The following is a 23,223-nucleotide window of genomic DNA, read 5'->3' on the forward strand; positions in this document are numbered from 1 at the left end:
TCGTGATTTTTCTGCCTCCGCTAACGAATATTTTCGTTGATATGGGTGCACGCGCTAATATAAAATAGCCGCATCTTCTGATGAATTTTAGCGCCGATCAGCCAACACTCATCAGAATTACTTTGACTCGATGCGGTCTAACTTATTTTCACTTCGAAATCTTTTAACCGATGTACTTCCACTTTTCTGAAAGTTTTTGAACCATTTCATGTAAAATGAAAGGTGTGGCCGATAGAGTGTGCATTGGAGAAAAAAGTGCCTACGTTTTCGGAGCGCGTGCGCTGTTTCAGTGCATAAATGACAGCTTTGCTTGATATTTCAACAACTTTTTTGGCGATATTTGGTGATGTCCAGCATTTTCAGGCGTGGATTAAAAGTATTTTTACGGAACAGATATGGTCACCTGTGGAAATATGTATCGTGTTGTATGTATTGATACTTCTCTACTGGAACACTCTTTTCCTGAGTCGCATTTGGCCCCATGTGCCGGAGGTTTTGCACTTCTAGTATAGAGTACGTGCGACTTATCCATGAATCAAAAAAGTTAGATAGTGCGATTCTCTTACCAGTAACAAAGAGTTCGGCTGCACCCTGTATTACTTCCTGGTCGTTGCTGACAAAGCACTGGTACATTCCAGCATCCTCTTTCTTCACGGGGCTGATCTTCACGACATCTCTTGAAAGAAGCGACACATGTGTAGCCGTGGACAGCGCTATACCATTTCTCAGCCACACCACGGAATGAACTGGATGTCCCGTCACGTGGCAAGTCAGTGTCACCGTTTTCCCGACATCGATTGTCTGGCGATCTGGCTGTATACTAGCAGATAGCTGTGCTGAAATAAAAAGAAGAGACTATCAGTCAAGTCCAAACTATCTTGATATTCGTGAATTCTCATTAAGTGAAAATCAGATATCGTTAGAACACCTGGCAACATGAATGATCACACCATCTCACGCATTAATCTACGAGCTAGTGTCTCGCAGTATTATCGAATTTAATTTCCCTATGTCGGTAGTAAATACTCTCGATGCCAGTAAAATAATATGAGTGAAATTCTAAAATTGTTGACTAGTTTATGAACAACGTTGTGTTTACCATAGATTCCATGAACAAATAAAGATTTTTTTAATGCGATGATGGTGATCGTCTCAGAGAGATAAATAAATTTCACCCCGGTATGTTTCTTCTCCGTTACATATCGCCCCCAGAAATTTCGCCTGCTTTTACCATATGAGTGATCGAGTGAGTGAGTGACTAATTGAGTGTGCGATTGATCGTATGAGTTATCAAGTGAGTGACCGTATGAGTAAGTGATTGTGAGTGACCGTATGAGTAAGTGATTGTGAGTGACCGATCGTATGAGTTATCAAGTGAGTGACCGTATGAGTAAGTGATTGTTAGTGACCGAAAGAGTGAGTGGCTGTGAGTGACCGTATGTGTGAGTGACTGCATGGTTGCGTAAACTACCATATGAATGATCTAGCGAGCGACTGTGTAAGTGAGTGGCTGTCACACAATTGATCACGCACTTGGCTACTCATACGACCAGGGCAGGTGAATCGTCGGAGGCGAAATGTAGGTGGGGGGGGGGGGGAGTAAGTGTAAAAATCCTGGGCGCGGTAGCCCAGGTCGATAAGATGCTCGCCCAAAGGATGTTTAGAGGTGTCGCGAGTTCTACACCCGGTTCGTCCTTGTCAGAAAAACTTCCTGACACAGGGGTACAACGAAAACGGCGACATGACCGCAGGAAAAAAATTGCTACCGCAGGGATTCCCCCAGCAAGGGATTAGCGCTCCAACCCCTTTATGAGTATAAAACAAGCCTGCCGTTCGGAATCGGCAATAAATTGTAGGTTCCGGTCTAATAAGCCCTCGTATGCAGAAAATGACCGTGGTGCGACAAAAATGATCAAATGCAAAACTCTTTATGATGAAATCATACCAGAAACAAGAAGTTTGGTCTCCGCAGTGTCTTCACCAACTGTGTTGTTTATTGCGCAAACGTAAACACCTGTGTCTTGAATAGCCAGTTGAGTAATGATCAGGATTCCGTCTTTTTGATGAATCCGACCACCGACATGGACCGGAGTCGTCCTGTCACCGTCTTTCTTATCCCATCTGTATATCGGTGGGGGATATCCCTGTCCGACACAAGGCAGAAGCACGCGTTCAGATTCCTTGCCTCTCAGAACTGGTTCTGACTGAGTTATGGTCGGTGGCAAAGATGTATGTGGTTCTGGAAAAAAAAAATGATACAAATAGTATTCACGTAATTCAGGGGTGACTGCACAACCTTTCAAGCGCGCGAGCCAAATATGCAGTATTTCTGCCGCTCGCGGGCCAGAAACATGCGTATGTAAAGTGACCATATGACTGGCCTTTTACAGGACATTCCCATATTTTTTCATAATATCCATATTTTCTCAATCTTTTTACATAAAATGTGTCTCGTTTCTCCCCTTATTTTTAACGAGATCTACTTAAATTTTTGAAATCAAGAACTGAGATTATTTTCATGACGTAAATTATATATATATATATTGTGATAATTATGACTCAAATATAATTATTATACAGTGGTCATAAATATATTCATCCACATATTTGTCAAACATATACTTCTTTCGGGGAATTACTTGCTTTTGACAGTTCTTTCTGCTAAAAATGGCAAATTCACTTGTCTTTGACAATCTCTTGACTACAACTGACATCTTTACTTGCCTTAAACAATAAATATCTCCATGAGTTGAAAATTTACTTGACTTTGACAATTTCCGGTTATAATTGGCAACTTTATATTGCCGCTGTGGTGGTCGAGTGGTTATAGTGACGGACTCGCGATGCGAGGATCCGGGTTCGAACCCCACAGTGGTGGTCGGCTGAAGTTGGTTTTCTGTGGTTCCCAACTTCAAGGCGCAAATGCGAGCCGATCTCCCCGTTAAAAAGTCTCGCCACAGAGAGCAACAGTCCTACAACGATAAATCATTCAATCATAACACTTCACTCATAGTTAGAAAAAACTGGTGGCAGATGGCAGCACTACACATAACAAACATTAAAACAGAAACAAACTTTACGTCAGGTTGCACTACACGTACATTCCCGCATGTACAGGTTCGTTGGGGGGTTCCGCGGGGGAGGGGGTTGCATTTGTGGTGTAGCAGTAGTAGGTAGGGCCTCCAAAGAATGGCTCGGGGATCCATGATGTTCTTGGGTCAGCCGCCTCGTTGGGCAGTTTGCCTGTTGTGGCGTTGTATTTGTATTTGTATTTACGTGCCTTTGACAATTTCTTTTCAATATCACGTATGAATCACGATTCCCGTATTTTTATGAACGAAATATAGTCAGACTATGTAATTATCATGTACGTATTGATACTTTTCAAGCGGAACGCCTTTTGTGGCTCGGGTGGAACCCTCTTGGCGGGCCGCATTTGGTCCACGGGTCGGAGGTTGTGCATCTCTGATTATTAACTGATTCATTCACTGATTGTTCATTGGAACGATATGCAAAGTGATTCAAAAATATTTCATTACCTTAAAAAACAAAAAATTGAACAGGAATAGTGATTTTACAAATTTTTCTGTCATTATTTTATTATTTTTGTCAAATTATTCCCAGTTAATTCAAGTATGACTAGTATATAAATGACGCGTATCATACCTACAGATTAAGTTGTACTTCGTGTTGACTTCTTTGCAAATAGCTTTATGTTGCAGTGAATACCACGATGCTGTAAAATTTGTTTGCCGAATAACTAATCAAATTTTTCGCAGCGAATGCAATCAAATTTTTGTACGAGAAAAATACGATATGCTGTACTTTATGTGGCGACAATTTTCTACGATATCTTCATTCAAAAAAAAAGGAAACCGAAATTGTAGAAAAGCGATACGAATACCGGAGTGTGGTTCAGTCGAAATTATTAAAACACGTGATTATTTGTTATTGAGAACTACTATCGTTCGACCGCAACGGTAAACATCCCTCTGTGGAATTTCTAACGAAACTTCACTTGCCGGAATTTGTATTATGAGTGTATATGGGGCTCTAACATATTTATGTTTGCAGAGGTATGCTTTTTTCGTGTTTTACTGGTGTTGCCATCTGTTTTCCATATTATACAGTGAAAATGACATATGCCTGAATTTTAATATCATTCAAATATCGTGTTGAAGAGCTACCACTACTTCTCAACCGTACATGCACCTCGTGAACATTCCTCTGGGGAAATTTCTTAGGAATCGGTAAATACAGGAATGTGTTGTGTGCACGAGTATGTGTAATAACATATTTATATTGCTGGGGTTATGCTTGTTTCATTTTTTATACTTTTGCTACCATCTCTCTTCCATATTCTGAAGTATAAATGGTAGACGCCTGAATTTCCGTGTTATATGTTACATACATATCGCGTTGACAGAAAGGAAGAGAGAAGGTCTGCCTGCTCTCTGTGGAGAGACTAATTTAAATGAAAGACCAACACACATTCTGGCTTCAAAGTTACTTAACTGTGATTGAAACAAAAGTTGCGTGACTTTGAAGCAGCTTGAGAAGAAAAGAAGAAAAAGTGATACCACTCCTTTTAGAGAGATGGAAGAAGATAGAGATATAAAACAACATCCTAATTTTTTCTCTTTGTTTACTTAGGACGGGTAATGGATAAATTTCTAATTTTTTTTTTGGAAGATGGGGAGATAGGTTTAAATAAGTTTGAAATAATCTGATGGAATAAAGATCAGAATTAATAAAAAAAAACTAATACTTGAAGTTCAGCTTTGATTGCGTCTCCGCAGAGAACAGGCAGAATTTGAACACGACATTTACATAAAAATCAAGACATTTTCCATTTCAAGTCTAAAGTATGGAAGACAGATGACAACACAAATGAAACACTAAACACTTACAACTATGACGTTAGGATCTCACATACACTGAAAACACAAGTTCCGACATTTACCGATTCGTTAGAAATTCCTTAGGGAATGTTTACAAGCTATCGATATATGGCCAAGTAGTAGTAGTAGTTTTCTTACGTATTCAAATTTATTCACCTTCCTTATAGAATCAAGCATATCATATATGCACAGAAAATAAGAAAAAAATTAACATACAAATAATTATTGGAGAAAATTAAGTATAAAATTTGAATGGTGTAGAAAGGACAAGGGAGAAAAAGTCCCGCTCTCTCTAAAAAAACAAAAACAAAAGAAAAAAAAACAGTGGCAACAGCATGGAACTTAGAACGAATATATATAATTATAGTAAGGACGCGCTAGCCCAGGTCGATAAGATACTTACGCAATGTATCAAAGGGTGTTCAGAGGTGTCGCGAGTAACCGATTGGTCCTTGTCAGAAACTTTCCTCTTACGGGGTACAACAGAAACGGAAACGATCACAGAAAAAGATTGCTACTACAGGGAGTCTCACACCTTGGAGTTAACACACCAACCTCTCAATGAGTATAAAAAGGCAAAATGACAAATTCTCTGCCGTTTGAAATCGGCAATAAACTATAGATCCCGGCCTAATTAACTCTCGTGTGCGGAAAGTGACCGTGATGCGACAAAAATGATCAAATGATACAACATATATATAATAGTTCAGTCACGCATAATACAATAAAAAAAATTAATACCAAGTGAAAAAGCGAAACAAGTTCTTTGACAGGTGATTTTTTTAGTACGATTGATTGCACTGATATTTGCGGTTAGTATATGTTAGTAACAAAAGATTTTTCATCTTTCTTTTGAACATGGGCAGACTATATTTTATGTGTTAGAGTGTGTGGCAGATTATTCCACGCAAATCCTTATCCTACGCAATACTACTTCAGAACCCATTTCAGCATATTTCGTGTAATACGCAAGCTGAATTCTGAATGTTTTCAGTTGGAGTATTAAATCTGAAAGACCTGGCGAGAGAGGAGAACCTAGTACATCAGCTCTGAAATAGAATAAAAGTTAACCCTCTTGTGCCTTCGTGTGCTCTCTGAGGCTCATCAGACAGAGCCTCCGCATTTCAAACTTTTCGTTGCCAGTCCTGTAACAGCGAAATCTAATTAGAGTAACATCAGTTGCACACAATTTCGACGAAATTAACATTCTTTTCCAAAGATAGAATGTACAATGTTACTCTAAGTAAGAAGAAGGATTAATTCGTGGAGACACACCTGTGAACGAAATCAGAGAATTCATATCGGAATCATCTAGTGAAATATTTATTTTTGTAAAGATTCTCTCACTCTCGTTAACTCACGTTTTACTAAGCTAGTTACTTGCCTTTACGATTGCGCTTTTATAGAGCAGTTGGTCCCATCACTTTTTGCTTTTTGTATCCGAGCATTAAGAGAACGCCGTTAAATGCGTTGTCCTTGTGGTTTAATATATTACGGTTTTAACGCGGAGTCGCACCGCAAGTACTTTTCGCAGAGGCAGCACGCATGACGGTGCAAACAATTACTCAAAGTTATTCGACGAAGTGTGTTATCTGTCCCTCGAGGAAAAGAAATATTGGATTTTCGTAATTATTTCTCAAAGTAAAGCGAAGAAACATTGATCAGAGACTTGCTGAATCGAAAAATTGCTCGGGAAAACACTCTGCAGCAGGATGGATTGTGCGCCTCCGCGAAGATACACGAGGAAAGCACACGCCTCATTACACGGAAAGAACTAATCCGTAATTAATTTTATTTTTGAGTGGTAAGGTTAAGATAAACGGGATGTAAAAAAAAATGTATGTAATGGCAGGAAACATCACAGCACAGGCCGATCCGAAAATGACGTGAACTTTCGAAAGCGAGTGAATATTCAATTAACTACTTAAAACCAAATTTTTCTGACGATGGGCTGTATCGTTCATCATCTCAACATATTTGGCAGCTGTGGTATCATTCGGTACAAAAAATAAGAAGAACTGATAATGGAGATTAATGGGAGGAATAAAATTTTTAGTCATATCAACGTCGAACAGTCTTAATCTTTCTTGACAAGAAAGTGACTAACGTTCATCCCAGCCTAGTCCTGGTATTTTACTTTGTGTCACGTGCGATTACTTGAAATTGAATTGAACTTCGTCGACAACGATCTTCGAATGAGCTTTGATGTGAATCGACGCTACCATCATTTATTTACGTGTAATGAATAATCATTTATTAAAGATCTTCAAGAAATCATTTATAATGGATGAGCAGCTTCTTGATAACATCGTCTTCGTCGTCGTTGTGAAAGGATGGTTAGATATTTCAATGAATGTAGACGAAAAACGTGTTTCTTTTTCTCGCAAATTTTCTTTAATGGTCACGCGGGAAATATTTAAATTAATAAAGATCTATTGAACAATCTATTGAACCAAACTTTTGAGAAAACTTAATTTACTACTTACTTACGTAGTTTTGATTGTAGTTTCTATATATATAATTCAGTTTCACAAAAATCATCACGTAAAGAAAATCAACATAAAACAGATCAACATTATACGCTGCTTGATCTGATTACATTTGGACTCAAGGTTTCTGATAACAATAACGACAGACAACTATATTCGAAGAAGTCTCGGTTGTAAAAAATCCCGTTACGATGGCGACGAGTGGTGGTACGATGACCATGTCGTTGTGGTGTTGTGGTGTTTGAGCAGTCATAGTGACGGAGTCGCTTGGTAAGAACCCGGGTTCAAACCACACCGCCACAGTGGTGATCTGCTGAAATTGGTTTTCTATAGTTCTAAACTTCGAGGTGCGAATGCGAGCCGTTGAAATGTCTCGCCGCAGAGAGCAACAGGCCTAGAACGGTAAAATCTTCACTCATGGTTAGAAAAATTGATGGCAGATGTCACACACTACACATTACAAGCATTACATAGAAACAAACTTTACGTTAGGATCACAACACGGATACACACATTCCCACATGTACCGATTCCTTAGAAGCTGCACAGAAGAATATGGACGAGGTGCATGTCTGGTTTAGTAGTAGTACGATGACCATGAGTCCCGCTTGGTCAAACGGGATGTATGAAAACGGAACAGCTCTGTTCTTCCTTTCCTATAGGGAAGAAATTGCAAAAGAAGCAATACACGTACATGGGTCATAGCGGCTATTACAGTCCCCGATTAGGCCATTATGAATTGAATACGGAATTTTTTATCGACAAGAAGGGAGGGGGGGAGCCCATTAGGACTTCCTAGATAGTCCTGCAGGATGATAACCATTACTTATACGGAAAAATGAGTTTCGTTCAACCTTATAGCCTTGGAATATACTTTACATTCCAAACATTCGACGAAAAAAAATTGATAGCATAAACCGAGGTCCTGATAACTAACAGATGGATTTTTTCCTACGTTATGACATTGGTTTGTTTCGCACTTTGCGAAAGTCATAACAATACCCAAATGATAACATTATCCGTGATTTTAATAAGCGGTGTTTGTCTATTGTCTAACTGAACACGGGCCCTTTCATTCATACCTGCATCGATTTCACATTGTTATATATAATGTGATATATAATATCACTATAACGTGTGTATCTGGACAAAAGGGAGATCTCCGCTACAGACACTGCAATACGGAGTGCGTGACCACCTCGTCCTATTGCGTCAAAGTACGAGCTCACAAATTTGGAAAAAAAAATACTCAATAATCCCATTGCAACAAAATACACGATATGATGACTTTTCTACAACTACATAACGACCTCCTCATCAGAAGGCAGAGGGACTCACTTGAGGTTGTTTGGGATTCCGAACCACGACAAGCGAGATATTATACAAGACTACAGCGAAGCAAGGAAGCCGAAAATATGGCAAATACCCGCTGGAAACTGCTCTGTGCTGTGACGTTCTGCGCGTGTTGTTATAGTGTGTTTTATAACGCCTGTTTTGTTAGTATCTGGTGAATGCTAGCGGGGTTCTGATTCGATTAATTTAGTCAGACACAATTCCCCCCCCCCCCATCTCATATTGATTTGTGTGTATTTTAAAAAGCAATTTTTTTAACATGCTTATTTCATAACGACGGAAAATGCATGCAAAATGTAGGTATACATTAGAAACTTCATATTAAATAGTTTGTAATAGATACAAGCTTTTTCTGAAATTCTGCTTTAAATAACGAGTTGAAATAATTAAGATAATATATGAAGCAATATATACACAAATTTCCTCATTAACGATATGCGATGTGTATTGGTGGGGATGTGCGTGGGACTTAGCTTACAAGTATAATATGTGCATACAATGTATATAAATTGGAATATGAGAATTTATATCGAAATATAGCAATATGAGAATTTATATCGAAATATAGCAATATGAGAATTTATATCTATACATATATAATTGATTTTCTGTGTGTCTGTGTGTGTGTATGTTCTCTATACAAATCTACAATTTTAGATCGATCGTCGCCAAATTTTGCATATATACCAAATGGGACCCGACTTGAACGATAGGCTACTTTAAAATTTCGTCAGACCAGGGCAAATACCCCAAACGGGCAAAAAACTGTCGGGCAACAATGGTTTTTGAGCCTCAACAATCACTTTCCGAACGTTTACTTTGGTTACCGTGGTTCCCTAGCGATGAGTTTCAGACGCGTTTATGTCTTTACAATGGTTTGTCACTTCTTTAATGCTGCCAGTTATGTATTATAGTTTATGCCTTTATAATGGTTTGCCACATTTTCAATACTCTCAGTAATGAGGCTTTTTGAATAGACGTCATAATCATCATCAGCATCGCTTTGAAAGTCAGGAAAAGGGTGATCCTCATAGAAATCAGTGCTAAAATTGCCGATTTTACTGTAGAAATGCGGAAATTAGTGGGATTTTCCGCCCCATCAATAATTTTAAAAATTGTATTGAATTCTCGATTTTTGAAACATTCGGTTCGCTTAGAGATATACGAAGCCCAGGAGATTAAATACGAAGTAATTAGCCAAACCTATACTTTTGAGTTGGATATTCGAGCAATATCATTGATTTCATTTATATCTTCTCAAGTATGAAAATGAATGTCTCTTTTGATATTTATTTGCATAAATTCATGTGGGTTAGGATATTTTAAAATTAGTTATGAGCCTGTGAAAAGTGCATCGAAAAATTCCACAGCTTTAACTAAGGATTTTCGGAAGCTGGAACAGACAGATGGATAACTTGAAGTTCAGGGGGGGGGGGATCGAAATACCTAGCGCCCCTTAAAAAAAGAAAAATATACATTAATTTCTACGTTTCTGTGTAAATCTAGATTTGTTTATTTCATGAATCGCGCAGGAAGTCGCCATATTGGTTAACTTGGACACGGTTTGTATGTCCCTCAAGAAAAAGAGAGGGAGATATCACGTGATCCAAAAAAGCCTCATTGAGGAAAACCCGGGCAGCGCCGGGTATTATAGCTAGTCGAAGTATAAAAATATGAGAATTTATATCGAAATATAAAAATATGAGAATTTATATCGAAATATAACAATATGAGAATTTATATCGAAATATAACATGCTGGACTGATTTGTGCCAGTATTTTTTAGCCAGTGAATGCAGTACAAAGTTGCAGTGGAAAGTTGTACAACAAACACTGTATGTATATACTTATGTAGAAAATATTTGTGGGAACGAGGAAGATTTTTTATGGTTGCCACCTTTTCCATATGGCTGGCTTATGAATGTTCTACATATGCTTTACTTTGATGCAAGATGTAAACCTAAGGGGCACTAAATCCCTTCTTGCAAAATAGTAATGGTGCTCCCTGGGGTACTACAGACACACACACATACTCCGCGGAGCCCTTCGGTCTCTTGCACTCACTTCCCAGAGGCTGCGCTCCCATTCGAAAAAATAAATAAATAAATCAGTAAATTTGATGAATAAGTACCGTATTTCTCAGCATTAGCCGTCATTCATGGAAACATCGAGAGAGACTAGCATGCCGGGAATACCGGGAAAATTCGAATCACAGATCCTGAAAATTTCTAAATGTCCTTATTATAAAATCCTCATCAAACCTCACTGTTTTTAGACCCTACCATTCAAAAATCTGGTATCCCTCGTGTTTGGTGGCATGCCGGCTAATGCGGGGGAATACGGTAAATAGAAGGAAGAAATCTGACTCCACCATGGAAATTTTAAATAAAGACTGCTCCGAGAGTCAATAAAGGTTGAGAACCGCTGCTATACGTTAACAATTAGAACAGTAAAAGCTTCATGTTTTGGAAATAAAAGATGATGTGGGAAAGATTTTGTTCAAAGATCCGGTCCCCCAAAAACTTATGCTAATGTACTACATTTAAAAAGAAAGTAGGAAAAAAAATGAAATACTTGCCTCTGACGACTAGTTTTCCGGCAGTGGAGCTTAGCTTCGTATCTCCCGTTAATTTATGCTGAACCTGACACTGGTAACCTGGAGCACTATCGCTTGAATCGACGTTGTGTACCAACAGTTCCCCGGATGGAAGAATACTGTATTTGTCTCCTTTAAATTTGTGAAATTAAAGGGGGGGGGGAAGAAAGTGCTATGATGGTGATAGTACAATATGCAGTTACAAACCAATCACAAAAAAGATTTTTTCATCAATTCAATACTTCAGATTTAGAAAACATTAAGTATGTATCTTAAAGAACTAATATGTTGAAATTTTATAGAATTATAAGCAATTGCTTCTAGTAGACATAGAGATTTTGGTGTCAGGAGCACTCAATCACTTCAAAATTCAAAAGACTCTTCCATCTCAATGCCGGGGTCATTATTTCTCAATATCATGAACGTAAAAAAGACTTCCATAACAAAATTATGAAAAATAAGAGGTACTACAATAAAATCTGCTTCCATAGCTTAGATGATAGAGCACTCGTCCGGCAAGCGAGTGACCAGGGTTCGAGTCCCCGTGTGGGCAATGATGAATTTTCCTTCTTGTAATCTTCATCTCCACAAATAACCGGTCTTTCAATGAATCTTGTATTGACAAGAGGAGAAGATGTTTCTATATACGTTATATATTTTATTATAGTGCCGGACTCGTGATGCGAGGATCCGGGTTCAAACCCCACAATGGTGGTCGGCTGAAGTTGGTTTTCTGTGGTTCCCAACTTCAAGGCGCAAATGCGAGCCGATTTCCCCGTTAAAAAGTCTCGCCACAGAGAGCAACAGTCCTACAACGGTAAATCAGTCAACCATAACACTTCACTCATAGTTAGATAAACTGGGGGCAGATGACAGCACTACACATAACAAGCATTACACAGAAACAAACTTTACCTCAGGTTTCACTACAAGTACACGCACATTCCCGCATGTACCGATTCGTTGGGGGGTTCCGCGGGGGGGGGTGCATGTGTGGTGTAGCAGTAGTAGGTAGGGCCTCCAAAAAATGGCTCGGGGATCCATGATGTTCTTAAGTCAGCCACCTCGTTGGGCAATTTGCCTGTTGTGGCGTTGTATTTGTATTTGTATGGAAATTCGTAAATATTTAAAAAATTCATAATTGAAGGAATAGGTATATTTGAATGCGGTTTGTGAAAAAAAGTATACTCACAATAAGGATTTTTTTTTTGTGTTACACAAAAAAGTTAGTTAGAATTTTTGTCGATACGGTGCTGCACAGAAGTAAGAATGGTTGGACCTCAACATTTCTTTGATCTCTTCTGTATCCGAAACGTTCGTAAATCTTCAGCCGGTGATTCGTGACTGAGGTAAATCTATTTCAGCAACAATCCTTAATCCCCCTAATGTCAACATCACAATGAAAACCTCATATAAGTGCAAGTAACAGAAACGAGCTGTTGATCGTACATACTGCAGTTTTATAGGACTCTGATTTACATATTTCTTGGGGTAAGTGCGTAAGTGCAACGCCACTTACCGACAAAAAATGGAACTACTTTTTTCTGTAACAAAAAAATTCTCTTCTGTGAGAAAAACTTTCACACACAACGCGTGAAAATTTTCCAAATCCTCCACCTTTTTATGAATTTTAAACTACGAATTTTTTTATGGCACAACATTTGTCTCTACGTATTACCGCAATTCCTTGTACTAAAGCCATAGCCTATAACGCTTTTAAATTTTTTTCACCTACGACGCATTCAAAGATGAAAAGTTTATTGAATATTTTTATTTTTCTTGTTGCCTGTCCATGAATATTTTTGTTTTCACCGAGTATTTATGAACTCCAAGAATAGCGAAAAAGACAAAGGTATAGTATCAGGATATTTTATATGTTTTCTGATGTAGACTTGTTTCTCTAAAATACGTTGAAGAGAAGCTTTATGCAGTGCGCATAAGTAACAGAGATATCGTAGTTCTGAATCCCCGTTGTACTAATCTTATTACAGTGCTCACGTGGTTCAAAAACCAAACCCGGAATATCTGATGATATTCAGTAGAACATGGTGCATTTAAGCAATCGGGATATTTTTAGATGTTCGTACAAAACATGCCCCTTTGAAACTGCTGAATGTTGAATTGTGTAAAAAAACAACAACAAATGCTGTAAATACGTAAATGTGTGTATATATATTTATATACACCCACACATTTACGTATTTACAGTATTTGTATATATACATATATAAGCAACTTTGTAAGAATAAAAAAATAATAATAGTACATTTATATATATAACATATTCTCACATACACAGTGGTCATAGAATAATAACTGCCGATATACGAGCCTCTAGCGGCCGCAAAAATGAACGAATTCGTATGAAATTCGACATATGGGTGTTTCCGAGTATGCACTCGAGAATGCAAAGAGAAACGAAAACCTAGTTCTCAAAGTTCTGATTGAAGCAACAAAATTTCAAAAATTTCAAATATCAACAATCTCACATTTATGCTTTACAAAGTGGTCTACGGAGTAAAATTTCATAAACGACAGCGCTAGACGCAGAATAAGAAAAATTTGGATGCAGTTAATGAAAATCAAATAACTGCAGCAGGAAGTCCTTCACCGAAAAGTTGGCACACTAACCACTTGGTGAGATCTTTCTTCGTCCGTGTCCTGCTCCGGCGGCTATGGTGCTACAGACACCGTTCTAACGCCATTCTTAGGTTCTCCCTGCAGCGATCACTGACCAATGCAAAAGATGTCTGCCATTTGAATTTTTTGAAATGCTGTTGCTGTGGTCGTTCCCGCGTGGTCGTTTTTGCTGCCGCTAAGTACTCGTGTATCGGCAAATTTATTTTGTGACCACCCTTTATATCGATACATACGTTTATTTTTTGAAGAACAATAGTGAAAAGGAAATACCTAGTAGACCAGGTGATCCGATAGTTACGCCATCGTCTCGTAACCAGAGCATGACCTTAATATAAGGTTTGATAGATGGTGGCGTATGGCAATGGAATATTGCAGTACTACCTCTAGTGATGAAATGATCGGAAACGTGAACATCGAATAATTGGTGTAAAACTGGAAAAAAAAGAGATGAAGAGATTCTGGTGATGAGTCAAGTTGAATTTCACAAATTCTGCAATGACCTATACCAGGGGCTCTCAAACTTTTCCCACCCGTGGTGCTCCTTTCTATAATCAACGCGCATCCACTTTTCCCCAGAGCAGTTTAACAAAGAGTGCCTTCGGAAAAAACTTTGTCACAGTGATCCGCCGTGCACAGCTGCGCAGTTTGAGAACCCCTGGCCTATACAACCAAAATTGAGAGGACATTCTAACTACGGTGTGAGACATAATTTTGAGGCTACTTCACTCAATTAAATTTATACGAAAATACGTCAATAATAAAAAAAATTCCAAATTTTTTTCAAACTTGTACATCGAGATGCAGATCATCATAAAATGTTAATGATGCATACTCTTTGTTCACTAAATCACCTTAAATAAGCCATACATAGCCGCTGATGTTTTCGCGAGAAACATCCCCTCAATATCACACACTTCCGCTTGCTGTCACCGCGTAAAGAACACGCGCAACAACCGTCTTTAAATTATGGTATGTTTATAAATTTTGTAGTAATAAATAGTTTATTTTGGTAAAGCTTACATGATCGTTATTCTATGAACTCCTCCGTCACTCACCATCAGTACATACTTTTTAATTTATGCGATATTATGGGTTTTTAAAAAAATAAGGATGGCTTATACGTATATTATGCATACTGTACTGAATTGAAATAATAATAATAATAAGTCAACTGAATAGATTAAATTTTGACACCAAATATGAGGGAGTAAAAGTCAAGGTGGTGCGAGTCGCACTTTCAATAATTCTGACTTTATTCCAGAAATGCAATCTAGAAGGGCTAAACTGTAGAAAGAAAAGCAGAACTACGTCAGCTTTAGTAGTTCGCCAGCAGACTGTGAAATTACAAAAATTTACTATGGGCACCTATGAAAAAAAATTTAGTAAAATTTCAGCAAAACCTTCTTTTCCTCAAAACGAGGATTAATTGAGTTACATCACACATGATTTGACTTCAAAACCCTCATATGAATAATCATGTCACCAAATTATAGTCACTAATTATATAAAGTCACTTACATATTTCACTGTCCGTTCATAAGTGTATAAGTGTAGTTTGGTTGATGGTTACATTAAAACATTATGTTGGTTTTACCTTTTCATATCTAATGTTTCAGAAAGCAAACTAACTCTTTTCTTGATAGTTTAAAGATGTTTTACAGACACAAAAAATGATAACGAATAATTTGTCTGCATGTTCGTGATATTGAACATGATATAACATACACGATATACGTAACTTACACAACCAGAAAATTCTGCACTTGCCATTTTCATTTCAAAATATTAGGACAGACCAGTAGAGCACAAAAAACATGCATAATTCTGATAATATAAATACGTTACAAAATCACAAACATTCCGGCATATGCATTTGCGCAATTCGTTAGAAATTCCACATAAGAATGTTTACGAGGTGCATGTACTGTTAAGTAGTAGCGGTTTTACTGATAGTTAGTCACAAAAATATATTTGAACGATGATATTAAATGGATCGTATGGCGTTTGGTTCCACCACAGATGTTCGGATGAGGAAATAACGACTGGTAAATATCACTGTTTAAAACAGTTAAAAAAACATACACACACAACTCTCATTTCATTTTTTTGTGTGAAATAAATAAAATTAGGGGGGGGGGAGTCCAAGACTCTGATGAAATGTACGGTGCAAGTTGAAAAAAAAAGGAACCGACGAATGCAGGTTACATTCTTCATATGGAAGGCTCTCCACTCCCAAAACCGAATACATTAAACAGAAAATTGCGTTCAGACCAGTCTTATATTCTTAGTCGCTATCACTCCAACTTGACGATGAGAACGAATTATAACTTTATGAATTTCTGTTGCGGAAAGTTTATGAATCGTAGAACAAATATGAAACCGATCCGAAACTCGAACAAAATGATATTCTCCGAGAACATAATCTCTAGAGAAACGGTTGATTGCATTTCGTATCCAAAGTACAACCCATTGGCCACTCATGTTTGTTGAAGTTCCTTTTCCTTTATGCACGACGAGCAAGCCTCTAGAAATGCCATTTCAATTAATGTCCGCTACTCCGTAAGAACGCATATTGAAAATTGCCGAAAGGCACATATTAGATATTTTCCTCTATTCTATCAAAATTAGAAACTTTTCACTTTGTTTCGGTTCAATCTGACCCGTTGAAACTATGAGCGGTATCTGTTTACCCTTCAATAATATCAAATGAAAGCTTGGATCTTTCATCGAAAATTTTTTACACACAGATCTCTATCAGAAATATTTAAAATTAATTTCTCTTAAATTGTTATTGTCTCAAAAATTTTCCACACCGTTTGATATTTCCATGGACGTGCGGAAATGATTTCCGATCAAAATATTGATAATGTAGAAATAATAATGATAGGGTCATGTATATACCAATGTTTACCAACGTTTTTCTGCCCGTGGCTACCTTTGGACATTTTTCCCTCATGGATTACCCCCTGTCTTATCTAGCCCCCTCCCCTCATCCAATAGCGAAATTTCTTCATCGAACTGAATTCAATCAAAACAAAAATTTTATAAGTAAGATAGATCTTTGGAGCCCTAGGCCAGGCACGGATCCTGAGAAGGTGGGTGATCATCCCTCCCGAGAGCCAAATTGTACATATACAAATACAAATACAACGCCACAACAGGTAAAATGCCTAACGAGGTGGCTGAGAAAAAGATGCCCATAAAAATATGGATGTCATATATTTCCAAAATATAGGAACCCAATTAAAAATGCAATTAATAAAAATTGTAAACAATATATACACATGATAAAATATTATACAATGCCCATAAAGAATATTTATGATTGTCTTATTCTAAGTATGGATAGCTTCTCGATCTACCCCAACATGTTTATCGTATTTCTTTTTAAACGTGTCAATTGTGTTACAATTTACTACCTCCGGGGGTAAGTTATTCCATTTATTAACAACCCTATTAGAGAAAAATTCCCTGCGACACCATAGCCTCGCATTGTCCCTCACCAATCGATACTGGTGTCCCCTTGTAAAAGCAGTCGATTGGCGGTGTACTAAAAGTTCATGGTCCATCCTATCCATCCCATTGAAAATTTTGAACACTTCGATCATATCTCCTCTCTCTCTAATTATATGGGGGGAAAAGTAAGTTTGTGCAAACTACAAGAAAGGATCCAAAGGGCCTACATCATAAATAGACCCTCCCGACATATCACCCCGGGATAGAATTCAGTGAGCTTTCTTTTTGTGGAAATGATAAACGTGATCGTTTACACATCATGGGACCAATGGCAAAGTGATACTTGGGGTCCCCATACTTAGCTGGAAGTAACAGCTAACATATTTACATAATTACTTACATTTGGAAATCATAGTACCATATCTCATCATGTAGGCCTCCTTTGGATATGAGGCTCTGAGTGATGCCCGTGCGGGCCGATGGGTTGAAATGAACCTGGTTCCATGGATAGCTTTTTTGGCTTGTGAAAGTAGTCACATTTTCTCGTCAATATGTTTAACACTAAACAGCTTTATTTCTTCCACAGACATAAGATAAATACTGCAATTCATAATTTATCAATGATTCCTTCATAACTTTTTGTGGCTCCCTCTTTCATCTGATTTTCACCGGTGGCTCCCTTAGAATATCCCAGGAGATCAAGGGGGTTATATGTTCCCAGGTTGAGAACCACTGATCTGTACGTTCATTCATAATTAGTTGACATAGCTTTAGAAATACGCGTGGGACCATAAAATGGGTCTAATGTCGTGTTTGCCAGTCGCTGTTTTCGAAAAAAGATAAAGAAAAAGAAATAATTAAGAAAAGGTGACGAGATTGCGATCCCCTCGCAGAATTTTCAGCGTTTCTCTTCGGAAACAGAATTTCGTCGTGGTAATTCTAAGAAATTTAATTAGGAGGACAAGAAAGACTCTGCACGCAGCACGGACTGTGTTCCCTTCAGATGAAAAATTTTCACTTATTATGGGGGGAGTCGGAAGCTTGAGGTTGTTTGTTGAACGAATTAGACTTTGTTTGTCGCTGATACATTCAGAGCACGTTAACAGGACAGTTCCGGAAGCTTTTCCCCTTTCCTCTGTATCTTTCTGTTTTTCTTGAAAGAAATTTTAGCCTCAAGGGAAGATCCATCCGCCTTCTTTCTATTCTTGAAGATCTCTTTTCGTGTCTGAGAGTTTGGTTTTCTGTCAGACATTTAAAACGTGTTCTCCTTTTCCTGAAGAAACTAACAAAAGAAACACGCGATATCTTTCTTTTCCCTCCTCCTAATTTGGCTAATGTGTGTGTGTGCTAGAAGTAGAAAGATAATTTGTTTTTTTTTTAAAGTTAGTATTTGAAAAAAGGTTTTTGTTGTGTAAACCTGAATTCCAATGCGACCCATTAGAGCACACATCATTGCAAAGTAAATATGCTGTAATATCGAGAGTTCTTTTAAAACTTAAGGTATATTTCATTATAAAATATACATGCTCAACCGAAGTCCCGCGAAGTCATTTTATGAGGCCTGCGACCTTAAACCCAGTTTTGTATGTGAAAATAAACAAAGTGGCATATTCCTAAATCATTTAAGGAACTTCGGGCGCTTTTACCGATTTACCAAGCGGCCAGCGGCACATTTACAAATTACTTGAGTGACCTGCGGCACAGCTCTAGAGCACTTATGTGACATGCCACATCCTCGTATGAACCAAGTTACCCACGGTACAAATCTAGATCTCTTGTGACCTGCGGCATACTCACAAATCACTCAAACGGCCCACAGCACATTTACACAGCACTTGAGCGACCCGCGAAAAATTCACAAATTGCGTAAGTGGTCACCACACAGTTTCAGAGCACTTGAGTGGCCCACAACACAGTTCGTGAGCGCTTAAGTGAGCTTTGGTGCATTCCCAGTTCATATGAGTGACCCCGCGACACAACATTTACAAATTACTTAATTGAGTGGCCGTGACATGTTTCAAATCAATGAAGTGGCCGTCGCTTACGTAAATGTTGAACACCCTTGTTATAAAAAAAAATTCACTAATGTCTTTAGACATTTTTTTTTTAATTCCCCCCCCCCCCCCCCCCACCATATTGAAATACTGACTTCAGATACGATGGATTCCATGCCTGTGTACTACGATTTCATTCCAATATCATGGCAGACCTAGAAATGTAAATTTTGTAATGTAGATAACTTTTGCTGTCTAACCATTTCCAACACATACTATACTTTCAAAGTTAGGAATTCTGCGATTGATTCTACGTTGTTGAAAATATTTGTGCCACTTTTCTCTTCTACACAAAAAATATTGGGGAAAAAAATATGCATCACAAAAAATGTGCCTTGTATGCCATCTATCAAAGAAAAATTAAACTATCTGCCATAATTTTTTGAGTAAAGTTATTTGATGGTTTTAAACCGGTATGCAGCATAAAAACGATTCAAATATGTTAAAATACCATATATTATTTATTTTATTCTGCATACCAGAGTAAGATTCATGCGCCAAAATGCCGGTTAGTATGTTGTTATGTTTATCACCAAATACTTTTTTTTTGGCACATATATATGTGTATAGAGTGTCGTGTTGAAACTGATGTTATTACAATACAGAGATGATATGTGTCATGTCTTCATTATAACTTTTTCTTTGACGTTCTTGATTATGGTTATATGACTGATGACGGTTAGTGTCTCTCGATTATGTAAATATTTATAATGTTGGAGTTTTTGGGTAGCATATCATCAGCTACTTCCCCTAAGACATTTCCCCCTTGTTCTTCGATTGTGTTGTGTTTTATCTCGATGAGCATTCATTTCGCGAAGATTTGTAAACAATACTCTCCTGGCTCATTCATTCTCTACACACACACATACACTACATACCTTACACACACACTTTCTTTTTATACAGATGGCTCTAAAATGTTAAGCAGAGTGGGCTGTGCGTACACGTACTATCATGAAAACAAAAGAACATTGGAAAAAATGTACAGATTGTCAGACAATAGTACCGTCTTTTTGGCAGAATTATTGGCAATATATAATGTGGCAAAACATATCCTTGGAAATAAAATATATGAGGCCCACATATATACAGATTCAAAATCAACTTTATGTGCAATCGGTAATCCAAATTACAAAAACAACAGAGTGCTCATAATGCAGAAGATCTTTAAAAAATTTAATACAAAACTACATTGGGTTAAAGCACACCACGAAAACATTAAAAATGACTATACTGATACAAAAGCAAAACAAGCCACGCAAAAGGATGAAGTAGACATCAACAACAAATATACAAAATCATATATTCGACAAGTTATCAAGAAAGACATCCTCAAAGAGTGGCAAGAATATTGGGATGATAGCAACAAAGGAAGGGTCACATATGCTATCTTCCCTAAGATTAGCACCACAAGAATTCAAGGAGATTTTTATATAAATCAATTACTCACGCAACATGGTGCCACAGGAATTGCTCAAGCTAGGTTTCATGGAAAGTCCCCGATGTGCATTTTCTGCAACAAAGATAGTGGCACCACCCAACATCTTATATATCAATGCAAATATTGGGAAAGCGAGAGAAAGAAGATAAACTTCACAAGCACTAACATTCCAATTACGGCGTTGATTAAAAACCAAAAAACAAGAGCCCTTCTTTCTGGTATAATGGACTTGGCAGTGCAAAGGTACTTAGGAACAGAGTGAAATGTTCCCGAGAGAAACAAATAGATTGAAAAGTGGTAATCGGGAGCACCAAATTCCTGCTCGCGGGTTGTTAATGGTGTTGCCCGACTTTTGTAAGGTGAATTGTTAACCTCGGACCAATGGTGCTCCGGTGATATAGAATGTATATTATTTTAACATGTAGATTGAAAAGTGGTAATCGGGAGCACCAAATTCCTGCTCGCGGATTGTTAATGGTGTTGCCCGAGTTTTGTAAGGTGAATTGTTAACCTCGGACCAATGGTGCTCCGGTGATATAGAATGTATATATTTTTAACATGTAATTTTTTTTTTTTTTTTTTTTTTTTTTTTTTGATTGAGAAAATAAATGCTCCCTTCGGGGAACCCCCGTATGGCGAATCGCATTCGCCGGGTCGGGGTAAGTAACTCATACCTTACACACATGCACAAACTTGTCTTTTTCCTTCTCATACCACCCCTGGTGATCTGTAAGTCGCCAGACAGCCTGCAAAGGCTGGGCAGCGACGGAAACGTTCAATTCTGGTCTGGTCTGGGTGGTATATGTATATAGAGTTCATTTGCATTCCGCCCTTCGGTTTTTTAAACCCAGAAACCATTCTATTTTAAAGAATTATAACAGTTTTTTTTTTTTTTGAATAGGTGACAGACAGAAGGAGTTCTAGATTAACGGTGGTTTCTCGTACTTAAAACAAAGTACATGGGTTTAGTGATATGAAATATCATAAGTCCGAAAGTTAGGAAATTTTCCTCCTAACATATATTTTTTTCACCGCTTCGCAAATTATTTCTTCCGTTTATGCCGGTTTATAAAAATTTTCACTTAATTTCACCTTTCTGCAATGAGGGAAAAAGTGGAAGTACATTGAACTAAACCGTGTACTTCGGTACTAGGCTTTTAGTACCAATAGGGAATTTTATTCATTTTTTCACAATTCGACACTGAAAATGTTTTTTTTTAAGATGTCCCGAATTACACCAGTGAATTTGAGTTAATACTGATATCCCAGTTTTTTTTTTATCAGAATTCGTCCTGGTATTTCAGTCACATGATTTGGCCACCCTATCCCAGACTCGTGCCTGCCCAAGTTCGGTTCCCGTACCGTAATTCGGCTAAATCGAAGAGAAGTGAACTGTAACACTTGGTGACTTCTTTTCGACGCCAACAGCAAGAAAAAAAAATCACAATTAGTGGTTTGATTAATTTTAGAATTTCAGTTGTTGACCACACATTGAATTAAAATTTTTGTATCTCTTTCAAAATTTGGATTGGAAAAAAAAAGTATTTCGATATTTTTTACGCAAATAAAATTGATTTGTTTTTAAACATTTCCTTAAGCTAGTAAATCAAGTGATAATATTTTCAAGCATGTAAAATATTGATTCAGGCACGTATTATTTGAAATTAAATGCCCAGTCAGGCACGCAAATTTTTGCAGATTTGTCCAGTTCTGCTTTCCTAATAATTGCGGACTAACAAACACATCATCATAATTCGATATTAATTTTTCGCCTCTAAAGAAACATTCATTATATCATCCAAACATATTGCTTTTATCTTGATAACTCCAAATTTCTTCTATAGTCCCAAATTTAAATGCTTATGTCTCCCATATTATCCCAGACATAACGGGGAAGTGAGACATTTGACATGATCGTGTTGCTGCATCTCTTCAAATAGTGTATTAAAATACCACGAATGATTGCACCACCTATAAACCGATAAAGGCGACTTTGAACCTGATAATCAGAGAAATTCGTCTCTCTTTTGACCGCGTTTCTATTTTCCGCAAACATAAACATACCTTGGTATCGAAAGTGATTGTGAAGGGACGTGATTCATGAACTTTAATGTGCAAGCCATGGTGAATTACGAGGTCAGCCGAGCAGTAGCTCAAATGGTTTTCCTCCAATGACTTCGATGTACGTAGTTCCTAACAATGTTATGTGTAGTGGAGGCACGTCCGGAGATTTAATTACTTCACTGACATTTGTCTTTGTTAATAGGTGTCTTGGGTTTTAGGAAGACATGCA

General features: G+C 37.6%; 1 protein-coding gene across 3 annotated transcripts in view; it reads right to left on the bottom strand.

The window, feature by feature from the left end:
• The window catches only part of LOC149086605 (cell adhesion molecule Dscam1-like), a 250,477-nt gene that overhangs the window by 102,082 nt on the left and 125,172 nt on the right, over positions 1 to 23,223 (bottom strand). For all 3 annotated transcript variants that reach the window (XM_089230984.1, XM_089230985.1, XM_089230986.1), the window contains exons 3-6: positions 14,250 to 14,411; positions 11,322 to 11,471; positions 1,946 to 2,239; positions 567 to 836 (exon numbers count right to left, since the gene is read on the bottom strand). In XM_089230984.1, the coding sequence (XP_089087110.1) occupies positions 567 to 836; positions 1,946 to 2,239; positions 11,322 to 11,471; positions 14,250 to 14,411 (876 nt within the window). The remainder of the gene's footprint in view (positions 1 to 566; positions 837 to 1,945; positions 2,240 to 11,321; positions 11,472 to 14,249; positions 14,412 to 23,223) is intronic.

This window comes from Pholcus phalangioides, unplaced genomic scaffold, assembly GCF_987345545.1.
Source record: "Pholcus phalangioides strain wild (caught in Gottingen) unplaced genomic scaffold, Ppha-v1.0 ptg000004l_1, whole genome shotgun sequence".
Lineage (NCBI taxonomy): Eukaryota > Metazoa > Arthropoda > Arachnida > Araneae > Pholcidae > Pholcus > Pholcus phalangioides.